A 20,084-nucleotide genomic window follows, 5' to 3' on the forward strand; every position below is an offset into this window, starting at 1 on the left:
GACCCAAAGACTGACTAAAGGTCAGGACCAAGTCTGCGGAGACCAGAGAGTGTGGGGAGGTCACAGGCTAGGGGTCGGCAGTGGGGCTGTGCCTCCCCGGAGGGCCAATGCAGCAGTGGCCTGTCTCAGAACTATGGTTCCATGGAGACCTCACACTCTTCTTGGGTTTGGATGCTGTAGTGACCGATGGCCTGACCCGGTACTTACAGAATTAACAGGGCTGTGTGCCCACGTAGCTTCACGGCCTACAGGGGAGGTCGCCCACGCACGTTTAGCAAGAGCCAGCAGAGGGAGACTGTCATGCCAGTACAGTTCCCGCCCCCCACAGGCAGGGGTCTTTGTTTATTTACGGCTTGTCCACCCTTCTCACTCCCTGGCCTATCAACTCATGGGATGTGAGTCAGGGATCAACACCTCCTGGGTTCAGGTAAAGGACCCCTGATTCCTCATGTGAGCAGTGCCATGGAGTCTCCCAGCCTGAGAGTGGCTGTTGGTAAGAGTTCCATGTCACACACAGAAAGTGTGGCCCACGCGGCAGGGTGTGCTCCAAGTCCCTGAGACTTGTGCTGTTCTCAGCCCATGGTCTCTAGACCCTACTTCCTCTCAGCCCTGCGGATGTGTGCCTCTGAGATTGTCATCACCAGACACTGAGGCCACATGCTCAAATCAGGCTGTGAAACTATTCCAGAATGTTCTGAGTGGCACTGCAGTTATCAAGGAGGCTTGCAGGAGGTTTGGCACCTAGAGTGGCCTACCATACAAAGTTCCCAAGAGGACGGCTGGCCGCCCCGTTACCTGCCAAAGGGCCTTGTCTGCTGTCCCTTCTTCAGGCACCCACTTCCTGGAATGGTCCCCGTACCAGCTCTGCTTCTGTGTTTCCCCCTGGGGTATGGTGGTGTCTGTGTTTCCTCTGTGCCCTGAACTGATGGTATTTTCCTAAGTCACCAGAGACTCAGGTGCTCTCTGCCCCCAGGAGGCTGCAGAGCCTTGAGGAGGGTGTACCACATCTCCTACTACATGAACAGTGTATATTTTCCATGTCCAAGCTGAGCTGAGGCTAGCTGAATTGTCCCAGAGACGAATCACCAGTACCACCCTCTCTGAGATGATTGGGTAGAAGGCCAGCCATAACAGCCTTTAATTTGTGTGCAGACCTGGAGGACCTTAGACTATATCCCCCTATGGCTGCTGAGGGAACCCTAAGGACCAGGGCCTGGGACCTGCCTTCCTAGGAGTAAGGAGACACACATCCTGTATTCCCTAGTGATGTAGCCGTGCTGTCTGTCACTCCCATGCCACGGGTCCTGCCTAAATAGTAAGGTGACACACATCCTGTATTCCCTAGTGATGTAGCCGTGCTGTCTGTCACTCCCACACCACGGGTCCTGGAGAACCTGAAAGATTTTCACTCTTCAGGGTCTCAGGAGCACTTCCTGTCTGGGGAAGACTTACGCTGTGAGGGGATTTCCTGAACAGGTGCGCGGCCTCCCAGTCAGCGAGGACTTTTCTGCTCCTACAGTGTGGCCCCACAAGGAAGCCCCAACTCCCCTCACCAGGCCACCGCAGGGCAGCCATAAGATAGGAACCCTAGATGTAGCTGCCAGCCCATCTACTTCACACTTAAGAGTGATAGCTACACAGGACACTTCGGCTACAACCGGGAAACCAAGGCGGTCTCTAAATAGGCCCAGCATGTTAGAGTGGTGGGACCCTGCCAGGAGAACAAGTCCACTTAAATAAATTCCTGCCTCCCAAGTGATCTGGACAAGAAGCCACCATCACTTGTTATAACTTACAAACATATTAATTTCAGAAAGAGCTTTAAAATGTCATTTCCAAGTTATGGATGAAGTTGGGGGTCAGTCTTGGACCTGCATTGCAGGTGTTCTGGAGTCTGAGCCTCAAAGCCATCTGGGGTCCCTGGCTTCCTGCTGAGAGGTGAGGCATGGCCTGCAGCGTGTCCCCAGGTGTCCCAGCGGGCCCTGGGTACTGCCAGTTGCTAGCCCTCTGCTTCACCCCATTCCCTCTTCACATGGCCCACACCTACCCCACCGGGCTGGGGTGCGGCCCAGCATCTGGCCAGTGTCCGGGTTCCAACAGTAGTGCCGGAATTCGGCCATGCGCTGGCTGCATGACTTCTTCTCCTGCAGGGCTGCCATGTCCTCGCCTGCTTGCCAGGACTGGGCCCAGGAAGCGTCCTCTGGGGCTTATAGTCTCCTCTGCATGAGGCCAAAGGCATCAGAGCTAGTTATCAGTAACCCACTATCGCCTCTACAAACACAAGGGAGGCTTGGGGCTTGTCTGCTATCTGCCCTCTACTGTCCCAGGAGTCACCTGGTCCTTGGGATGCCCTTGGCTGACAACTTAATTTACCCCTGATGGCAACAGAAGGGAAGTGTTCCTGGTACGAAAAGCCTTCTGGGTTGTGCCTCACCTCTCCTTCAGAAGAGAAAACACAAACTGGCAGGTAAAATGCCACACCCTGAGACCCACCACCCTGTGGCTCAGGTCCCTGGGACCTTGAGCTGCTTCCCTGAGACTCCCCTCCTTGTTAGGATTGTGGAGAAGCAGCCTGCATTGTGCCTACACCTGCCCGGAGTGGCCCCACAGCCCTGTCTTGAATATTTTTTCTCCTACTGATGGTCTTGGGGCAGAGTCACAGAGGGGATGGTTGGAAACCACAGTAAAGGATGGAGGTGCTTTTGGGGAGAGCTGGTCTTCTAGTCTCTGCCAGGAGGATCATGTTTTCCCGCCCTTTGCAGGACAGTGGGACTAGAGCACCTTTAAGGTTCCTTGTGTCTGCAGAGGGACTCTCACTTACGGGACCTGAAGTTGCTTCTGTCTCAGCTTCTTGCTGATGAGGTTCTGATATTGGAGCTCCTAGGAGGAGCCTCTGTGTTTCCCATATCCAGGTGGGCTGTGCTGGTGGTCGGAGGCACTGCAAGGGCTCAGCTCAAGGGTATATAGGTGAATAACACAGGGCTCCACATGCTGCATGCCTGGCCCCACCTGATACTCTGTGTGTGTGCCTCTGCCACTGCCCTTTGTTCCAGATGGGAAGAGCTCCATAAAGTCTCTGAAAGTACAACTAACTCGAGCTGAAAGCAGCATCTCCTGGCCAGGTGTCAGCTTCTGGAAGGGGAGGGGACACCACGGAGGTGGCATGTGCTCGGCTCCTTTTCAAATGTACCTAAGACAGAGCCTGGCCCATGTGAGCCGTCACCACCAGGAACTCATTTACTGTCACATCTATGTATGTAGGCTTTCCCTCCTAGTGATCTGTGTAACCAAACTGGAGGCTTTTCCTCCTAGTTACCCGTGTGACCAAAACTGGCTTCTTTGGGAAGAAGAATGACTCTGAAAAACCACGGTGCTTTTACTCTGCCTGCACCCAATATGATCGAATTGTCCTTAAACAGATAGCCTAAAAATTCATATGGGCTTGCATCATTTTAGCCTGGATGCTTGTAACTTCTTAGTGATCCTGTCCTGTGCGTTCCCTTTAGCACAGGCCCACTTGTGATGTCAGCAAGTGAGTGGCAGTGGCGGGGACCCAGCTGCAAATGGCCTGTGGGTCTGAGCCCTATGTCTAGGGACCCAGTAGTGCCTCTCACCTTGGGGTCCACCTTATATGAACCTAAAGGTTCTGTGGACCTGGATCCAGATGCACATGATGAAAACCGCCTGTGTGTCTGGGGCCAGATGTGTGGGCATCTGAAGACACCTGTGTGGCTAGAGCTGGCATGTGTGGACTTGAGCCTGGGTGTTGGCAAACAGAGACATGAAAGAAGGTATTGTCTGTGAGTGAGCATGTAGACTCTGTACAAGTGGACAAACTGTGAGTTATTTCTGAACCTCTTTGAGCTCCATGTTCCTAACTCCACCTCTGAGTTTCTGGAGGTGTGACTGTGATCCGAACCACACATGGATTGTCAAAGTGACCTGTCCATGGGTCTGTGGGAGGAGGGGCCGAGACCTTGGCAGAGGGCAGTTTCCCCACAGTGTGTTCTGAGAACCCGGAACTGCATACCACACCTAACAGCCCCAGGAAAAGGAGCCCTAGGCTTTTACCCCACCTGGCAGTTGTATACGGTACAACTTTCCTCCATACATGGTGTTAGGGGCCAGAATAAAAGTTCACAGTGATTTTCCAGTGCTGGAAGACAGAGCTGAAGACATGCCTCAGTGCTTAAGAACACTTAGCACTCTTACAAAGGACCTGGGTTCAGGGCCCAGCATTCACCCGGCAGCTCACAACTATCTGTAAACTCCAGTTCCAGCGGGGGAGCCAATCCAGTTCCCTCTTCTGACCTCCGTGGGCACATGTAGTGCACTTACATAATGCAGACAAAACACTCATACACGTAAAAGAAAAAGAAATCTTTTTTTAAAGTGCTGGAAAAAAAAAGTGATCAAGCCAGAATCCCATATCCAGATAAAAGAAAAAACTTTAGGGGTAAAGAGAAAATCTAAACATTGTCAAATGAAGGAAAAATTAGAGAGTACCAGCAGGAGACCTGCCCTGAGGAGATGACCGGGGCCTCAGTGGTCATGCCATAGGGTCTGGGAGGAATCCAGACAGACTGTAGTCACGCAGGTGAGCCACGCAAGCTGTGCTTTGTCCTGAGCCATGAGCAGATGGAACCTTCCTTCTCCTTATTCCCCACTTAGCCCCAACTATGGTTTTGCATTAGGCTGGGCTCTCTGCTCCATGCCTTTGTATGAGAGCAGTAGGAAGATTTTAGGGCAGTTCTGGCACCTTCTCACACAGAAGATAGAACTTCCTGGAAGCTTTATCAGCTTCAGACCCATGGGAAACAGAAATGAAGAGCGGGACAAAACCATGGGTAACTGCAAAGCCTGTTTTCCGCACGGGGCACAAAATGTCAATAGACAGTCTGAGAAATGCCATCGGTGCAGCCAGTGATGCTGGTGGCTGAGTCAGGAAGATCAATGGCAGATGAGGTGTGACCTGTAATAACCCTGTGACATTATTTCCATTGGACTTTGACAAAGAGGGGAAAACCCAAGAGACCGCTTTCCTCCACCAGCTCCTCCCATTGAATAGGAGTGGATACCAAAGAGAGAACACAGGACATTAAAAAGATACCTTGGAGAAGCTCTTCCATATGACCCAGCTATACCGCTTTTGGTTGTTTACCCAAAGGACTCTAAGTTAGCACATCCCAGAGACACCTGCCCATCAGTGTTTATTGCTGTGATCTTCACAATAGCTGAGTTACGGGGGCAGCCAAAGTGTTCAACAACAGGGGAGTGGTTAAAGAATATATACAATGAATTTTTGTCAGCCACAAAAATTATGTCATTTACAAGAAGACAGACAAAGCTGGAAATAACCAAGTGAATTAATATGGTGTTGCACACACACTTTTAAAAAATCCCCTGACCACACAACGCCAATTCCATCCAAAAAGAGAGTCTGCCCTGTGGTGTGGCTCTGGGTCTGGCCTTGGTGTGATTTGGAACAAAGTGTACTAAATAGGCTTTTCTACCTTGAGGATTTCATGCGAAACAAAACATGGGCACACTAGGCTTTAGTGGTGCTGTTTTGATAATATTTTCCATTAATTCAGTAAAACTGCAGATTGATTGTTTGCAGGTTTCTAGTTCCATGATTTGTGAGCACTGTTGCGTTACGGATGCTGTTTTCCCCCTCGTCAGAAGTGGATGTCTGCTTGCTGCCCTGCTTTGTGCTTCCCCTGTGTGATTCTTTTTTTTATTTTTAATTTTTTTTATTAATTTATTCTTGTTACATCTCAATGGTTATCCCATCCCTTGTATCCTCCCATTCTTCCCTCCCTCCCATTTTCCCCTTATTCCCCTCCCCTATGACTGTTCCTGAAGGGGATTTCCTCCCCCTGTATATGCTCATAGGGTATCAAGTCTCTTCTTGGTCCCCTGTGTGATTCTTGAGACAGGCTTTCTCTGTATAATAAATAGCCTTGGCTGTCCTGGCATTCTCTTTGTAGGCCAGGCTGGCCTTGAACTCATAGCGATGCACCTGCCTCTGCCTCCCAAGCATGGTATGATTCAATTACACTTGTAAATTGATTTAGATTTGACCATTCAACCCTCTGCTAGCGAATCCCAAAACCAAGAGAAATTAGTGCGTAGATGACGGTGTCTTTAGAGAAGGAGGAAAGGTGGCATTTTCAGAGATTGGGGCCCCTTTTAAGTCATCCTCCCTTCCATTTTTATTTATTTATCAGGGAAGGGGTCATGCGTGTGCCGTGGCGTGTGTGTGGCAGTCAGAGGGCAACTTGTAAACGTGGGTTCTGCCTGTCCACGATGTGGGTCTCAGGGATCAAGCTCGGTTGTCAGCCTGGCAGCAAGCACCTCTACACACTGAGCCATCTCGCTAGCCCAAATTATTGCAAACTGAGCTTTTTTTTTTTAATTAAAAAAAGTCTGAGGGGGCTGGAGAGATGGCTCAGCGGTTAAGAACACTGACTGCTCCTCCAGAGGGCCCGAGTTCAGTTCTCAGCCCTACATGGCAGCTCACAAATGTCTGTCGCTCCAGTTCCAGGAGACCTGACACCCTCACACATACATACATACATGTAGGCAAAATATCAATGCACATGAAATCAAAATAAATAAATTATTTTTAAAAATCTAAAACTTTATTCGTGTGGGAAAGGCTTGTCTGCAAAGCACAGGCCAAGGGCCCTGGTGCCGTGGGTACCCCGAGACCACTGCTTCTGTCTTCTCCCTGTCCCCCGTCCCCTCCTCTCACCCCACCCCACATGTACGTGATCTGCCATTATCTCAGAAGTTTAATGCAACAAGGATACGCAGAGATGAGTTCGGGAGACACTGTATACTCCACCCCTCTGCCTGCATAGTCTGGTCTGGGAGCCTAACTCATCCGGCTTTGGTGGCCATACTCTCCTCAGCCCCTCCCACATGGACCTTCTTGGTGTGAAGACAGCCTGGAATCTTCACACCTAACCCTCTCATAGTCTTGACCTGAGGCTTCCTGGGAGCCTGTCAGCGATGGAGGGCTGAGCTCCACTAGGCCCTCTGAGGCAGTTGGAATACGGATTTCAGTGCTCTGTGTAGCTCTGCTGGCAAAGTACCCCACGGCTAAGAGCCATATCCCCTTTGGTCTTGATTGGTGCAAGAGTCAGCTACGGTCTGTCCAAGGTCACCAGCTGCTTAAGTGGCAGGGCTGGGACGAGCACAGGTCACCTGGGGACAATGAGATAGTGTTTCTCTCAAATATTTACTCTCCAAATCTTCCTGTCACAAGCCCTTGTTGGGAGGTGGGGATGTGGGAGGGGGTGCGGGTTCCTTCAGAAGGTTCTCTTTTCACTTCCTCAGTCACAGCAGAAGCCCCCGTCCCTACCCGAAGTACCCCACTGCCCTTGAGAGAGGTGGGTGCCTCAACACTCTTTAGTGTCCTGACTTGGCTTTTCATTCATTCTCAACATTTCCCTCCCTCCTCCCTGTGAGTGCTCACTCCATGTGGCTCCTCCTCAAACTGTCAAAAGTCCCTACAGACACGACAGAGGCGGGGTCCCCAGCAGATGGCGGCATGCCCATAGATTCCACAGATTAAACCATTCCCAGGTATGTCCTGGGTGTGACTAGCGTCTGCCTGGGTCCCTGCCGGTCCAGGTCTGTCTCAGGAATCTTCTGACTTGACAGACGGTTTGTGAGTTTCCTGCCTTTGTTCTCTAACCACCTTGGAGCAATTCTTCTTGAAGAAGCAGGCTTGGTCCCCATCAAGTGCCTATGATGTCACTTACAGACGGGGAAACTGGTCACACGGCATCCCCCTTAGAGTCCTGTTATCAGGACACTTGCCGCCTGCTACTCTAAGGATAAAATGAAATTGTGTAGAAAACAACCATCTTTACACATGGAGGTTTCCCTGGGACTGACTGACTGCTCTCTACCCCAGACCCATGTCCCAGCAGGACAGAGACAGGTCCTGTCCACCTTCCATGGCCAGGGAAGGATAGAACAGCCCCCAAGGGTCTTCCAGGAGGCTGCGGTGTGCCCTTCCCTTGGGAACGTGGAGGCAGCACCAAGGGGGAGACGGCAGAGCTGAGTCTAATCCGATTTGGAGCAGCTTAGGGGATTGTCTTTTTCTGGCACCTGCTGGTCACCCCTAAGGTGTCCTCAGTGACCCCAAGGCTGGGATTTAGCTAGATGCTTGTCATCCCTGGCCTCCCTGGGCTTTTCAGTGGGTGCCTAAGCATCCTGGCCACAGCTGCATGCCTTCCTTGTCTCATAAGGGCAGGAGCAGGCCACAGGCCAAGGGCATAGGGTCAGGCCTGCTTTGGCAGCAGGCGTCTTGAGCTTGACTTCAGCTTATGGCTCTTAACACTTGAAGCGGACGTGAGGCATCACCAGGATGGATTTCGGGTCCTTGGAGACCGTGGTGGCCAACTCTGCCTTCATCGCCGCCCGAGGCAGCTTTGACGGAAGCAGCACCCCATCTTCCCGAGACAAGAAGTATCTGGCCAAGCTCCGCTTGCCTCCACTGTCCAAGTGCGAGGGTCTCCGTGACAGCATCAGCCTGGAGTTTGGCAACCTGTGCACAGAGCAACCCATCGGCAAGAGGCTCTTCCAACAGTTCCTGAAGACAGATGAGAGACACGTGCCAGCCCTGGAGCTCTGGAAGGACATCGAGGACTATGACACAGCCGACGATGACCTGAGGCCGCAGAAGGCACAGGCCATCCTGGCTGAGTACCTGGACCCACAGGCCACCCTCTTCTGCAGCTTTCTGGACCAGGGCATGGTGGCAAGGGTGAGGGAAGGGCCAACTGGGATGCAGGATGGCCTCTTCCAGCCTCTGCTGCAGGCCACACTGGACTACTTGAGCCAGGCCCCCTTCCAGGAGTACCTGGAGAGCCTGCACTTCCTGCGCTTTCTTCAGTGGAAATGGTTGGAAGCCCAGCCCATAGGCGAAGACTGGTTTTTAGACTTCAGGGTCCTGGGGAAAGGGGGCTTCGGGGAGGTGTCTGCCTGCCAGATGAAGGCGACCGGCAAGATGTACGCCTGCAAGAAGCTCAACAAGAAACGGCTGAAGAAGAGGAAGGGGTACCAGGTAGGGACCCGAGCAAGCAGAAGGATGCTCTTGGGCTAGAGGGATGGTAGAATGAATGTAGGCCTCCCGCCAAGACTCCCACCAGGCCTCATGTGGGCCTTAGCTCCTGGGCACCCTTGGTTCAGGCAGCCACTGGTAGGGCCACTGTCCATCAGCCCTGTGGGAGCAGTTCAGGGGGAAAGCCAGTTATAGGAAGCTGCTGTTTAGAAGCCTTTCCTCAGAGTGTGGTTCCTGTTGTGATTACCAGACTCTGTCAGCTGAGCATCACCTTGTCAGGTACTATTCACGAGAGGCAGAAGCCATCTGTGACGCTGAGGTGTAGGACCGCTTTTCCTGAACACAGGTTTCCAGGGGACAAGAATGAGTGGAGGACATAGGCAGGCTGCCAGTATTTTATTTCCTTCTTTGTTGGCGTCAGTGTCTAGATAAGGCAGGATCAACGAAAGCGGCTTATTGTCTGAGGGGCCCAGCCCCCAGCAGCCCTGATGTACAGTCCAGATAATGCTGTGACACTCTTAGGGATGGACACCAGTCCCCAGCAGATCCCCGAGCCTTTAGTGAAAGGTCAAACATGAGGAGGAGTGGAGGGAGGAAAAACTGTGTTCTGGGCGTAATGTACAAGGGAAGAATACATTAAAAAAACAACAACAAGAAGAAAATAGAGATATGGTATGCGGAAGGTGTATTTTCTAAAGGGCCTTGGTGATTGGTTTTGTTTTGAATTTGGAACTATTCATAAAATTAGAAAATGCTTTAACTTATAATTTTCATTTAAAGTATCTCAGTTAAAAGGCACGAAACTGCATACTTAAAAGATCTTTATGCTGGTGTATGGTGGCACACAACTTTAGTCCCAGCACTCATGAGGTAGAGGCAGATGTGGGCCTCTGTGAGTTCAATGGTCCCCATGGAGAGTCCTAGGAGAGCCAGGGCTACATAGCGAGACCATGTCTCAAAATAACACACACACAAACAAACAACTCTAGTTTTACAGAACTATAATTTGAGTTCTGGGCCACCCACATGTATATTCAACCCAATACAGTACGGAATCTTTTCAGGGGCGTCATGCAGGATGAGGGGGCTGCACCTGCTGTTCTCATCCACTCTGCACTTTCAGGTGTTTAGGATAAACAACAAAGCAGGCTCCACTGGAAGTTAGGGCTGTGCTGGGAGTTGGCTGGACATAAGTGAGGATGGTGGGACTCCAAGGCTGTATCCCCGAATGAGTGCATGCCAGACTTCAGACACATTGCAAGCCTGTCCTGCTCTGCGCCCAGCATGCAGCCTGCTCCACACAGTGTATCCCCAGGGCCTGAGAGTCACAACTCTGCTTGCAGGGTGCCATTGTTGAGAAGAGGATTCTGTCCAAAGTACACAGCAGGTTCATCGTGTCCCTGGCCTATGCATTCGAGACCAAGACCGACCTCTGTCTGGTGATGACCATCATGAACGGAGGCGACGTGAGGTAAAGGTGTCCAGACCTGGGACTGGTTTCAACTAGGGTACCCAGCTCATGTCCAGGGGCGGGGCCGGGACTTAGGATGTATCCGGAATTGCACTTCCTCACGCATCTCCATCGTTGTTGGAGACAGGTGACCAATGACAGGTGCCGTGAACGGCTGTGGTGGGGTACTGTGCGTTGAGAGGGCTAAGAGATTAAAATGAGTGATTCCATCAGTGCCCAAGCCTGGAGGGACAGAGAACTGGGAGACTGGCTGGCTAGAGGCCAGCTTGCCTATTGCCTATAATAGGAGGGTGCCATACCTGATGGAGTCTGGGATGGCTAGGCCTGATGGTACGCTGAGGTGGTTGTTCCTGCATCCTTGGGGAAGCCAGGTCATTGGCTTTCATTGGCTGGGGTGACTTCGATACTCTTTACCTCAGTTTCCTGGTCTGTAAAATAGAGACAAACAATAATGACCAAGTCAGTGTAAGGAGGACAAAGTGGCGAGAGCCTGGGGTGACAGGCACACAAGATTAGCATGATGAGACCCCTGGGTACCTGTGCACAAGCCTAACACAGTGAGACCCTGGGGTGCCTTGGGGATGTAGGATACCACTAAAAGGAGCTATAACTTGCAAATTCCTGTGTCTCTCGGTTCATCGGCTTTTATTTACATCATGGCTCAAGCAGAGCCATCTGCCTTTTCTTGAGATGAGTAATATGAAGTCTAGACAACGAGTCTACGAGAATGCTATGAATGGGAAAGAGGGCTTCAAGGAATTCTGGGTAATTCTGCGTTATGTTGCCCCTCCCCCAAGAAGCTTCTGATTATCTTCCAAGCCTGCTGCCTGCAGGGTCCCCCAGCCCCCCACCCCCACCCTGCCCTGCAGCTTAGGTCATTCACAGCTTCCACCTATGGGCTTTGCTTCCCTGTAATGTGTTCAGGGGGCAAGCCTAAGGAAGAATACAAAAAAGAACAAACTCCAGGCCTGCAGAGAAGGGGCTGGGAGGAAATGCTACTGTCAGGTCCACCCAGGGGCTCAAGGTTGGTGGAGCAGACCATGGGTGTCCTTAGAAATTTAGGGGTTGTTTGTGTTTTAAGAAGCTGGGGGTAAGTGTACCTCCTTTGGCCCTGTCCTGGCACTGCCCCAGGGTCAGAAGGAAGGAGGAGTTATGTTACAAGCTTGTATGGCCCTCTGACACTTGCCTGTCTAGCAGCCATGGGTAAGGTGGCATCTGAGGCCACTAACCTTGGGATTCTCCAAGATAACATTGATGTCTGGTCCCAAGGTGACCACACTATGCAGATACATGTGTGCCCTAAGACCCTGGCTCTCTGTTTCTGTATCTTGCTACCTTTAAGCCATGTGTGTGTGTGTGTGTGTGTGTGTGTGTGTGTGTGTGTGTGTGTGTGTATGTGTGTGTGTGTATGTATGTGTTCATGTGTGTGTGTGTGTGTATGTGTGTTTGTGTGTGTGTGTGTGCATGTGTGAACCCCACAGTGTTCTGTCTCCAGGTACCACATCTACAATGTGGATGAGGAGAACCCCGGCTTCCCAGAACCACGAGCGATCTACTACACCGCGCAGATCATCAGTGGCCTGGAGCACCTGCATCAGAGACGCATTGTCTACCGTGACCTCAAGCCGGAGAACGTGCTGCTGGACAATGATGGTGAGCCCCTGCCGTGCATGGGGGCCACAGCAAAGCATGGTTTCTTCAGCCTATGTGAAAGTCACTGCAGAGGGGCCAGTGGTGGTAGGGTATAAAGGACAGTAGGGTAAGCTATGGTGTGTGTTTGAATGTGTGTATGCATGCATGCATGTACGAAGGTCTATGTGTGTGTGTGTGTGTGTGTGTGTGTGTGTGTGTGTAGCAGGCATTGCATGCTTGTGTGTAAGGTATGTGTGGTGTGCTTATTATGTATATACTATATATTTGCAGGGAGTGAATGTGTGTGTGTAGAGTGTGGTATGTGTGCACATAGAACACCTACGGGGTGTTTTGCCACTGTGTAGGGAACACTGCTGAGCCCCAGGCTCACCTGGCACCTCTATTCTGTGGAATATGTGTGACGTCAGCTTGTATTTACTTTCAGGCAATATCCGAATTTCTGACCTTGGACTGGCTGTGGAGCTGAAGGAAGGGCATAATAAGACCAAGGGCTATGCAGGGACCCCAGGTAAGACCTGAGCACTGGGGAGGGGCTAGAGAGGCTCCGCATCTAACAAGGGGCCTGGGTCATCCTCTCTCCCAGAGCTAGAGGCAGCAGGAGCCCAAGGCCTAAAAGTGATGACAGAGTGGGGGTTGTGCAGTGTGGCTCCCTTATCCTCTAGAGCAAACCCTGGCACTCAAGGTTTGCTCAGCAGCTTAAGCACTGTTTGTTCCCTCAGGGACGGCCCCTCCCTGCTTTACCGATCTCACTGGTTTGGCCAAACTGCTCCTCCCCCCATTGATACTTTGATGGGCAGCAAGAGGACAGGACACTAGTGGCTTCCTGGGTATTGACGGAACGAGTTTGTCTGGGGTAGCTTATGGAAGAGCTGGAGCCAAGGCGTTACTGTGGGTCATGTCACAGAGCACAGGGACAGAGGTTTTCCTCAGCCAGCCCTTGCTAGGCTTCAGGAAAACCCTGGTAGTAGCCAGGCAGTGGTGGCGCACGCCTTTAATCCCAGCACTTGGGAGGCAGAGGCAAGCAGATCTCTGAGTTTGAGGCCAGCATGGTCTACAGAGTGAGTTCCAGGACAGCCAAGGCTACACAGAGAAACTCTGTTTCAAAAAACCAAACCAACCAACCAAACAAAAAGCCCTGGTAGGTATCCACCAATATGCAGGCTATACACATATGTGTCTTTCTGTGTATGTGCATACCAGTGGATACACCTTCCTACATGTGTGTTTGCTCTTATGTGGTGTATGCAGTTGTATGTCTTGTAGGTGTGACTGTGCGTGCATATAGATGTCTTTATGTGGAAGCACATGTGTGGATATTCATGAGCCTTTATGTGCATGTGCATCTGTGCACATCTGTGTACCTGCACATACCTGTTTGTACATGTATGTAGGCACACACCTGTTTGTACATGTATGTAGGCACACAATTCCCTCTGTGTGCATGTATGTACTTATGTGTACAAAGGCACCTCTCTGTATGCATGCACTCATGATAGTCTCTATGTGTGTACATACAAATATGTATGTGTGCACAACCTTACAAATGTGTCTTTGTGCATGCACATGGCTATCTACCCATCTGTATATGTGTATATCTCATGCATGAATTTGTAGATATATGAGTGTACTCATGTGTGAATGTGTACAGGAACCTCTGTGTGTATTCTCAGTACATACATGTATCTGTGCACATATGGCATGCATCTGTGTGTGTGTTTTGTGCACATGAACTTTTACATGTATATAGGTGACTTTAGATGTATCTGTGTCTAAGTGCACACACACGTGTGGCCATAGTGTTGGGCTTCCCTCACCACTGATCTTTCTTCCTCCTCCTCAGAGGAAGGGAGAGAGGCAGAACATGTGGCGGAGAAAAGAGATGAATCTGGTGGGGCAGGCAACGGGGGCCCATGCTTTGGTGGCTACATGGCCTTCAATGGTGTGCCCAATCTGTCAGAGTCTTTGATTCTAACATTTACCACATAGGCATATGAGGCTGTTACGTGACCACTGCAAACCTGGCACTTGCATGTAGCACACACACCTGTATTAAAGCCCTTTCTTTCTCCATATTCTGGACTGTCATGTATTCAGGCTGATTTCTGACAGGATTCCTTGGACATTTTCTCCTTCCCTGAGCTGTCTGGATTCAGACAGAACCTAAGTTGGGATGTAAACAGAGTGGAGGCTGGATCCTGTTTGTGTTGCAGCATCACAAAGTTCCTGTGCCTCGGGTACCGTCTGAGACTGTCCCTGATGCCATGGTGGGTAGAGGGACAAGAGCTTTTCCGTCCATTCTGGGATAGGACAAATCTGTACTGACCCTCAGGGGGCATGGTGCTTGTCTACCCTGGGTCTTGGTAGCTGGTGGATGCTGAGGCTCTGCGCAGGCCCAGGGTGAAGGAGAGCTCAGGAAATGATTCTGGAAACAGCTTGGCCTGGAGCCATTGCACAGTCTTGTGAAGACATGAGCTAGCCCAAACTTCAGTCCACTGCAAGTCCCAGGTCCACGGAAGCAAAATTTGAAGATGACATTCAAGCCTAGAAACTGGTCCTGCTCTGGACTAAGTACGAGGCCTAGCTGGCCACAAGAGGGCGCCATTGCCCACCCAATCACCTTGCAGCGCTTGCCCTGACTCTCAGGAGAATGCAGTGCCCCCAAGTGAATCCTTTGCCCGGGACCCTGGTATAGGTTCTGGAAATGCTGAGATGGGGGGCAAACTAGAAGCTGGTATCCCAGGAACCACTGAGCATTGTTCTAGACAGCCCTGCCCCCCACCTCAGCCTCCCAGCTCAGGCCACGGCTGTTGGCTGTGCCCATCTGTCTTCTGCTTCCTGCCGTGAGGAGATGAGTTCAGGACAGAAGAACTGTACTTGCTTCTTTATCCACTGCTGCAGAGGCAGCAGCAGTATTATTTGAAAGAAAAACAAAACAAACAAAACAAAGCAAAACCCAAAACATGAAGGCAAAGGGTAACATAATCAGGGTTTAGCTTGACCCAGCTGGAAGTGGCACTGGGTGACCATTGGTGATGTCCTAGAGTGGAGAAGTGGCATGCATGGCTGGAAAAGGGGTCGTCAACAACTCACCTTCCAGAAGGGCTAATTGTCTAGGGGCCGAGGAACAATTCCATAGCCTGTCATGTGGGGTTGAGAATCCAACAGGATGAGTGGGAGGAGACAGTCTAGACACCACATTGCAGACTCTGGCCCTAACAATGTGTGGTGGGCAGCAGAGGTTAAGAGTTTCATGCCAGTGGCCAAGTTGTGAGCACGAACTAGGAGGAGCAGGGAGGGCATGCTGGTCTAGAAGGCCAGACAGTGTGTGCATGATTGGGTGCCGTTCTGAGAAGCTGGACTTGGGGCAGTGTTTCCTCGCGCCTGTGTTGTCTCTGAGCACGTTAGGTTGCTCAATCCTTACTTCTCATTGCTGAAAGCTGAAGGTACTAGGTATGTCCTGTAGAGAATAAAAGAAGGTTCATGTTGCCAGGAGATGAAGTGACTGAGGAAGGTGTAAGGCTGTGACCTCACCTCATGCTTTGGCCGCAGCACCTGTGTCGCTGGCCCGCTCTGCATCACAGGGCACAGCTCTCACTTCCGTACCGTTGTAGGCGGAGAGTCGGAAAGTCACAAAGGGTCTCTTTGTATGTGCCTACCTCACAAGTCATGCGCAGCACACCACCCTGCCCTGCATGTCCTGAGGCTGAGTGGAGGCTTCATTCACGCAGGAGAGAGATCCCCGGCCCTGGCAATTCTGCCCCTAGGAACCATTGTCTATGTTGGAAGACATTTCTGGTTGTAACAACTGTGGGTATCCAGTGGGTAGGAGCCAGGGTTATATGGTCAGTGTCCTGCAATGACTGGACAGCAAAGAGGTTTCTGGCCTCAAAATCACTGGTGGTGAGACAGTCCCCTCCCTTGGGGGTTGGGTATTACCAGCGCTTCAGTAGTTCCATGATTCCCGGGAAGGGACCATGTTGTGGGAGGGCAGCTGCATCTGTGAACCTACGTGTGTCCTTGATGGCAGGTTTCATGGCCCCTGAGCTCCTACGCGGTGAGGAATACGACTTCTCTGTGGACTACTTTGCCCTGGGGGTCACATTGTATGAGATGATCGCAGCCAGAGGACCCTTCCGAGCCCGAGGAGAGAAGGTAGGTGTCGCCTGGCAGGAGGCCCAGGGAGGATGGGTGCTAGGGGAGACAGGGACAGGTGGGTTGTGGCTATGTAAGCAGTGCAGGCTCTGGGGTCCTGCTCCTGCATGATGTCCTGGCGCAAGACCTGCCTGCGCTTGAGACCTGTAGGTGGAGCTGTTGAGACATTCTAAATCTGTCCTTTCACACCAGAGCCAGCAGGTGGCAGAGCAAACATATGCTAGCTGAGGTTGGGCGGTTCTCCACGGAGGCCACTGGTGGGTCCCTAGCTAACTGTGGGCCACCAGACCACTGTTCTCGGGGCTTAGGACAACCACCTCAGACACTTTCCCTGCTCCTTATTTCTGTTTGCACACAGAGGTTGGTCTGGGCTGGAAGCCAGGTGCTATCTCCTATGTCCCATTTGGGACAGTTGCCCACTGTCTTGTCGCTGTCTTGTCCTCACATGAGCTTACAGCTCGATGCTGTCATGGGATCCTGGCCCCATCTGGAGAAGTCTCAGTCTCATAGGCCTGCCTCCATGTGACAGGCTTTAGGGCAAGCTGTGTGTCCTAACAATACTGTTGCTCACTCGGGTTCCACATGATGCTCTTGGTCTGTTCATGCCTGTCAGGGAAAGGATGGAGGCTTCTCAATGGGGGATGTCTCCGGAGTAGTCTGCACTGTGTACAGCATACACTTTGAGTGTGGGAAGCTTTGGTTGGGAGCCTCCATCAAAGCTGACCAGAAGTAAGGCAAGCTCTATATCTTAGGTTTCTCTCAGATGGTTGAGTGAGGTCTCTGCCCAGCCAAGCTCCCTAGCAGCGACTTTCATTTCTAGTCATTTTCTGTGCCATGGTGGACTAGCCATGCAAACATGTGGCTAAGTCAGCCAGCCCCACCCTTAAAGCAACCTTGATAGTTGGGGGCTTCACTTTGAGACTTTGTTTCTTTGTCCTGAAATCGGAGCCTTTCAATGCCAAGCTACCTGAGAAGGGTCCACCAAGGCCCCCTCACTTACCTGCATCCCAGTGAGCGTGAGCACCAGGCCCCGAGGCTTGAGGCTTGCCCAGGGCTCGAGTGAAGGGTTACTTTTGCCCTCTGTGCAGGTGGAAAACAAGGAGCTGAAGCAACGGATCATCTCAGAGGCCGTGAAGTACCCGGACAAGTTCAGCCAGGCCAGCAAGGACTTCTGTGAGCTGTTGTTGGAGAAGGACCCGGAGAAGCGCCTGGGCTTCCGGGATGGGACCTGTGATGCACTGAGGGCCAACGGCCTCTTCAAAGACATCAGCTGGAGGCAGCTCGAAGCCGGTATGGTTGGTACCGGAAGCCTGAGAGGGCAGAGGGAGTTGGCACTGTACGACCCCTGATGGCCTGCCTTATCCACGGGGTCAGCCATGGACTGTGCACCAGCGGCTCACCTAGGCCTCGGTTCATCTCCAGCATCTCAGGACTGGGTACTAGGGTCAGGCAGGTGGAAGTCAGGAGGAAAGTGTGGGTAACAAGGCAGTGCTGAAACTCGGGGCCTACTTCATGGTATTTGCTCTATGTCTGCCCTTGAAAATGCATAGACTCGTGCAGGGGCACACAGACACGCACGTGTGTGTGTGTGTGCACATGTACATGCACACACCACACCAGAGCACACATGGTCACTAGGTGGACATACAGGCACGCACAGGTGAGTACATATGCACACAGGCCCATGAGCGTGTGTGCATGCATGGGCTCACACACGAGTAGCTACACACACATGGATACACAGTCACATGCACACATGTGGCACACACAGTGTCCTGCGGCTGCAATGTCATGATAAACACTGAAAAATGGCAAACACTGTGTGAATGAACTTCTCACAGAGAGACAAACTCTGTCTCACTTGAATGCTTGGATCTCTGGAATACAGGGTGGGTCAGGAGCCGCAGAGAGGGGGCGATTCTCCCAAGAGAGCTACTTTTGGGCAGAAGAGCTAAGCAACTCATTTGGAGATAAACTATCCTGGGCAGAGCTGTCGTGAGACTCTGAGGCAAAGAAGGCTCTTGACTTGAGAGGCCCAAGGGCTATCTTCTGAGGGGGAGGGCATGGTGGGGCATAGGAGGCTTAAGTCAGGCCTGTTGGAGAAAGTCAGGTAAAGAGGTGACGTTGGGTGCCAGCAGCCAGCCTGGACCAACGCAGGCCCATTGGGAAATGGGAATTAGTGGCTCTTATACAGCAGGATTGCAGGGTAGGGTCAAAATGTCCCAAGGATGTCAGAGACAGGAGGCTAGGTGACACCTGGGCTCTACCAGACCAGCAACACCCTGCATTTTGTAGCTTCTGTCAAGGAGTGAAGCTGGCTGAGGAGGGAGGATGTGGAGATGAGCTTGCCGTGCATCACTGTGATGCCTACCTGGGGCCAGGCAAGAGCTCTGGGTCTGGGGCTGAGGAGAAGGCACGGCTGCCATGTGAGGGACTGAGGGCCATAGTGTAAAGTGCCAGAAGAGACCTCAGGGAAGGGCCTGGGGAGGGTTAGGAGGCAAGCGCTGAGATTTTTTTTAAAAAAAGGCTTCCTAGCTGGCATAGTGAATCACTCTAGTGCTGGGAAAACTGAGGCAGGAGGATTGTGATTTCTAACCAGATCCGGGCATCTTTCACCGTGTCCGTCATCCGGTCTGTGAGTACTGAGCATGCATGCAGGCTGGGGCTGTTTAGGGGTGCTGCCTTTTTCTGTTGGCATTAGGAAGAGCAGTGGGTCTTGTACATGTCTGCGGAGACCCCTCGGCTCAGCAGATTCCTCACCATGGGCATATCTGGTCTGTTTCCCATTTCTCCACAGGGATGTTAATCCCCCCGTTCATCCCAGACTCCAGGACTGTCTATGCCAAGAACATTCAGGACGTGGGTGCCTTTTCCACAGTCAAGGGTGTGGTTTTCGACAAAACGGACACAGAGTTCTTCCAAGAGTTTGCCTCTGGCAACTGCTCCATTCCCTGGCAGGAGGAAATGATCGAGACTGGTATCTTTGGGGACCTAAATGTGTGGCGCCCAGATGGTCAAATGCCGGATGACATGAAAGGAGTCACCGTGGAGGAGGCAGCCCCTGCATCCAAGTCAGGAATGTGTCTCATCTCCTAGCCAAGAATCTGAGGAAAGCGTGGAGCTGGCTGTATAAAGAGAGGAAAGTGTACAGAGCTTATGGGAAGAGAGGGACCTGGTGTGGGCCTGTGCCCACTCCACCCAGGTCACCATGCAGCTGTGTCTCCATGTGGAACAAGACTTTTGGTCTAGACCTACAGTCACGACAGTTCACTGTTTTTGTCCTATCTTATTCAAAAGAGACAAAAAAGGGCCACAGATTGGATAATAAGATATAAATGCTCCAAGAGCCTTTGTGTTTGGATGTCTGGCCAGGCTGGGAGCTTGGACCATCAGAAAGCCGCATACAGCGTGGGTCTCCTAATACTTTGAATTAATATCCCAGGGCAGATCTGTTTGCTCCTGCTCAGTTCAGGGATACAGGCACCTTGTGTACCCCAAAGAGGGCTGTACTCAGTGTACCCTTCCCAGACCTCTCCTTGTGTTCCTGCCTCCTAAGCTGCCTTTACTGGTCACTGCCTGCTCTCACAGACACCAGCTTGGGCATCTTGAGTCTTTGGGGACTAGAAAGGATGGAAAGGCCTGGGCTTAGCTGAGAGTCACTGCCTCCTCTCAAGAAGCAGAGACAGCTACCTCAGACAGCTATGGTCTCTGTCCTCAGTCAGCACCACA

General features: G+C 51.7%; 1 protein-coding gene across 1 annotated transcript; it reads left to right on the plus strand.

The window, feature by feature from the left end:
* Positions 1-8,383: 8,383 nt before the first annotated feature.
* GRK1 (G protein-coupled receptor kinase 1) lies at positions 8,384-19,609 on the plus strand (the record flags this gene model as incomplete). Its single annotated transcript, XM_084758856.1, has 7 exons — positions 8,384-9,082; positions 10,423-10,550; positions 12,046-12,203; positions 12,628-12,711; positions 16,231-16,355; positions 17,444-17,645; positions 19,153-19,609. 7 exons carry the CDS (start codon positions 8,384-8,386, stop codon positions 19,449-19,451), a joined length of 1,695 nt encoding a protein of 564 aa, XP_084614982.1. The 3' UTR covers positions 19,452-19,609.
* Between the last annotated feature and the right edge of the window lie 475 nt (positions 19,610-20,084).

The sequence above is a fragment of the Acomys minous genome (assembly GCF_964271855.1).
Source record: "Acomys minous genome assembly, chromosome: 15".
Classification (NCBI taxonomy): domain Eukaryota; kingdom Metazoa; phylum Chordata; class Mammalia; order Rodentia; family Muridae; genus Acomys; species Acomys minous.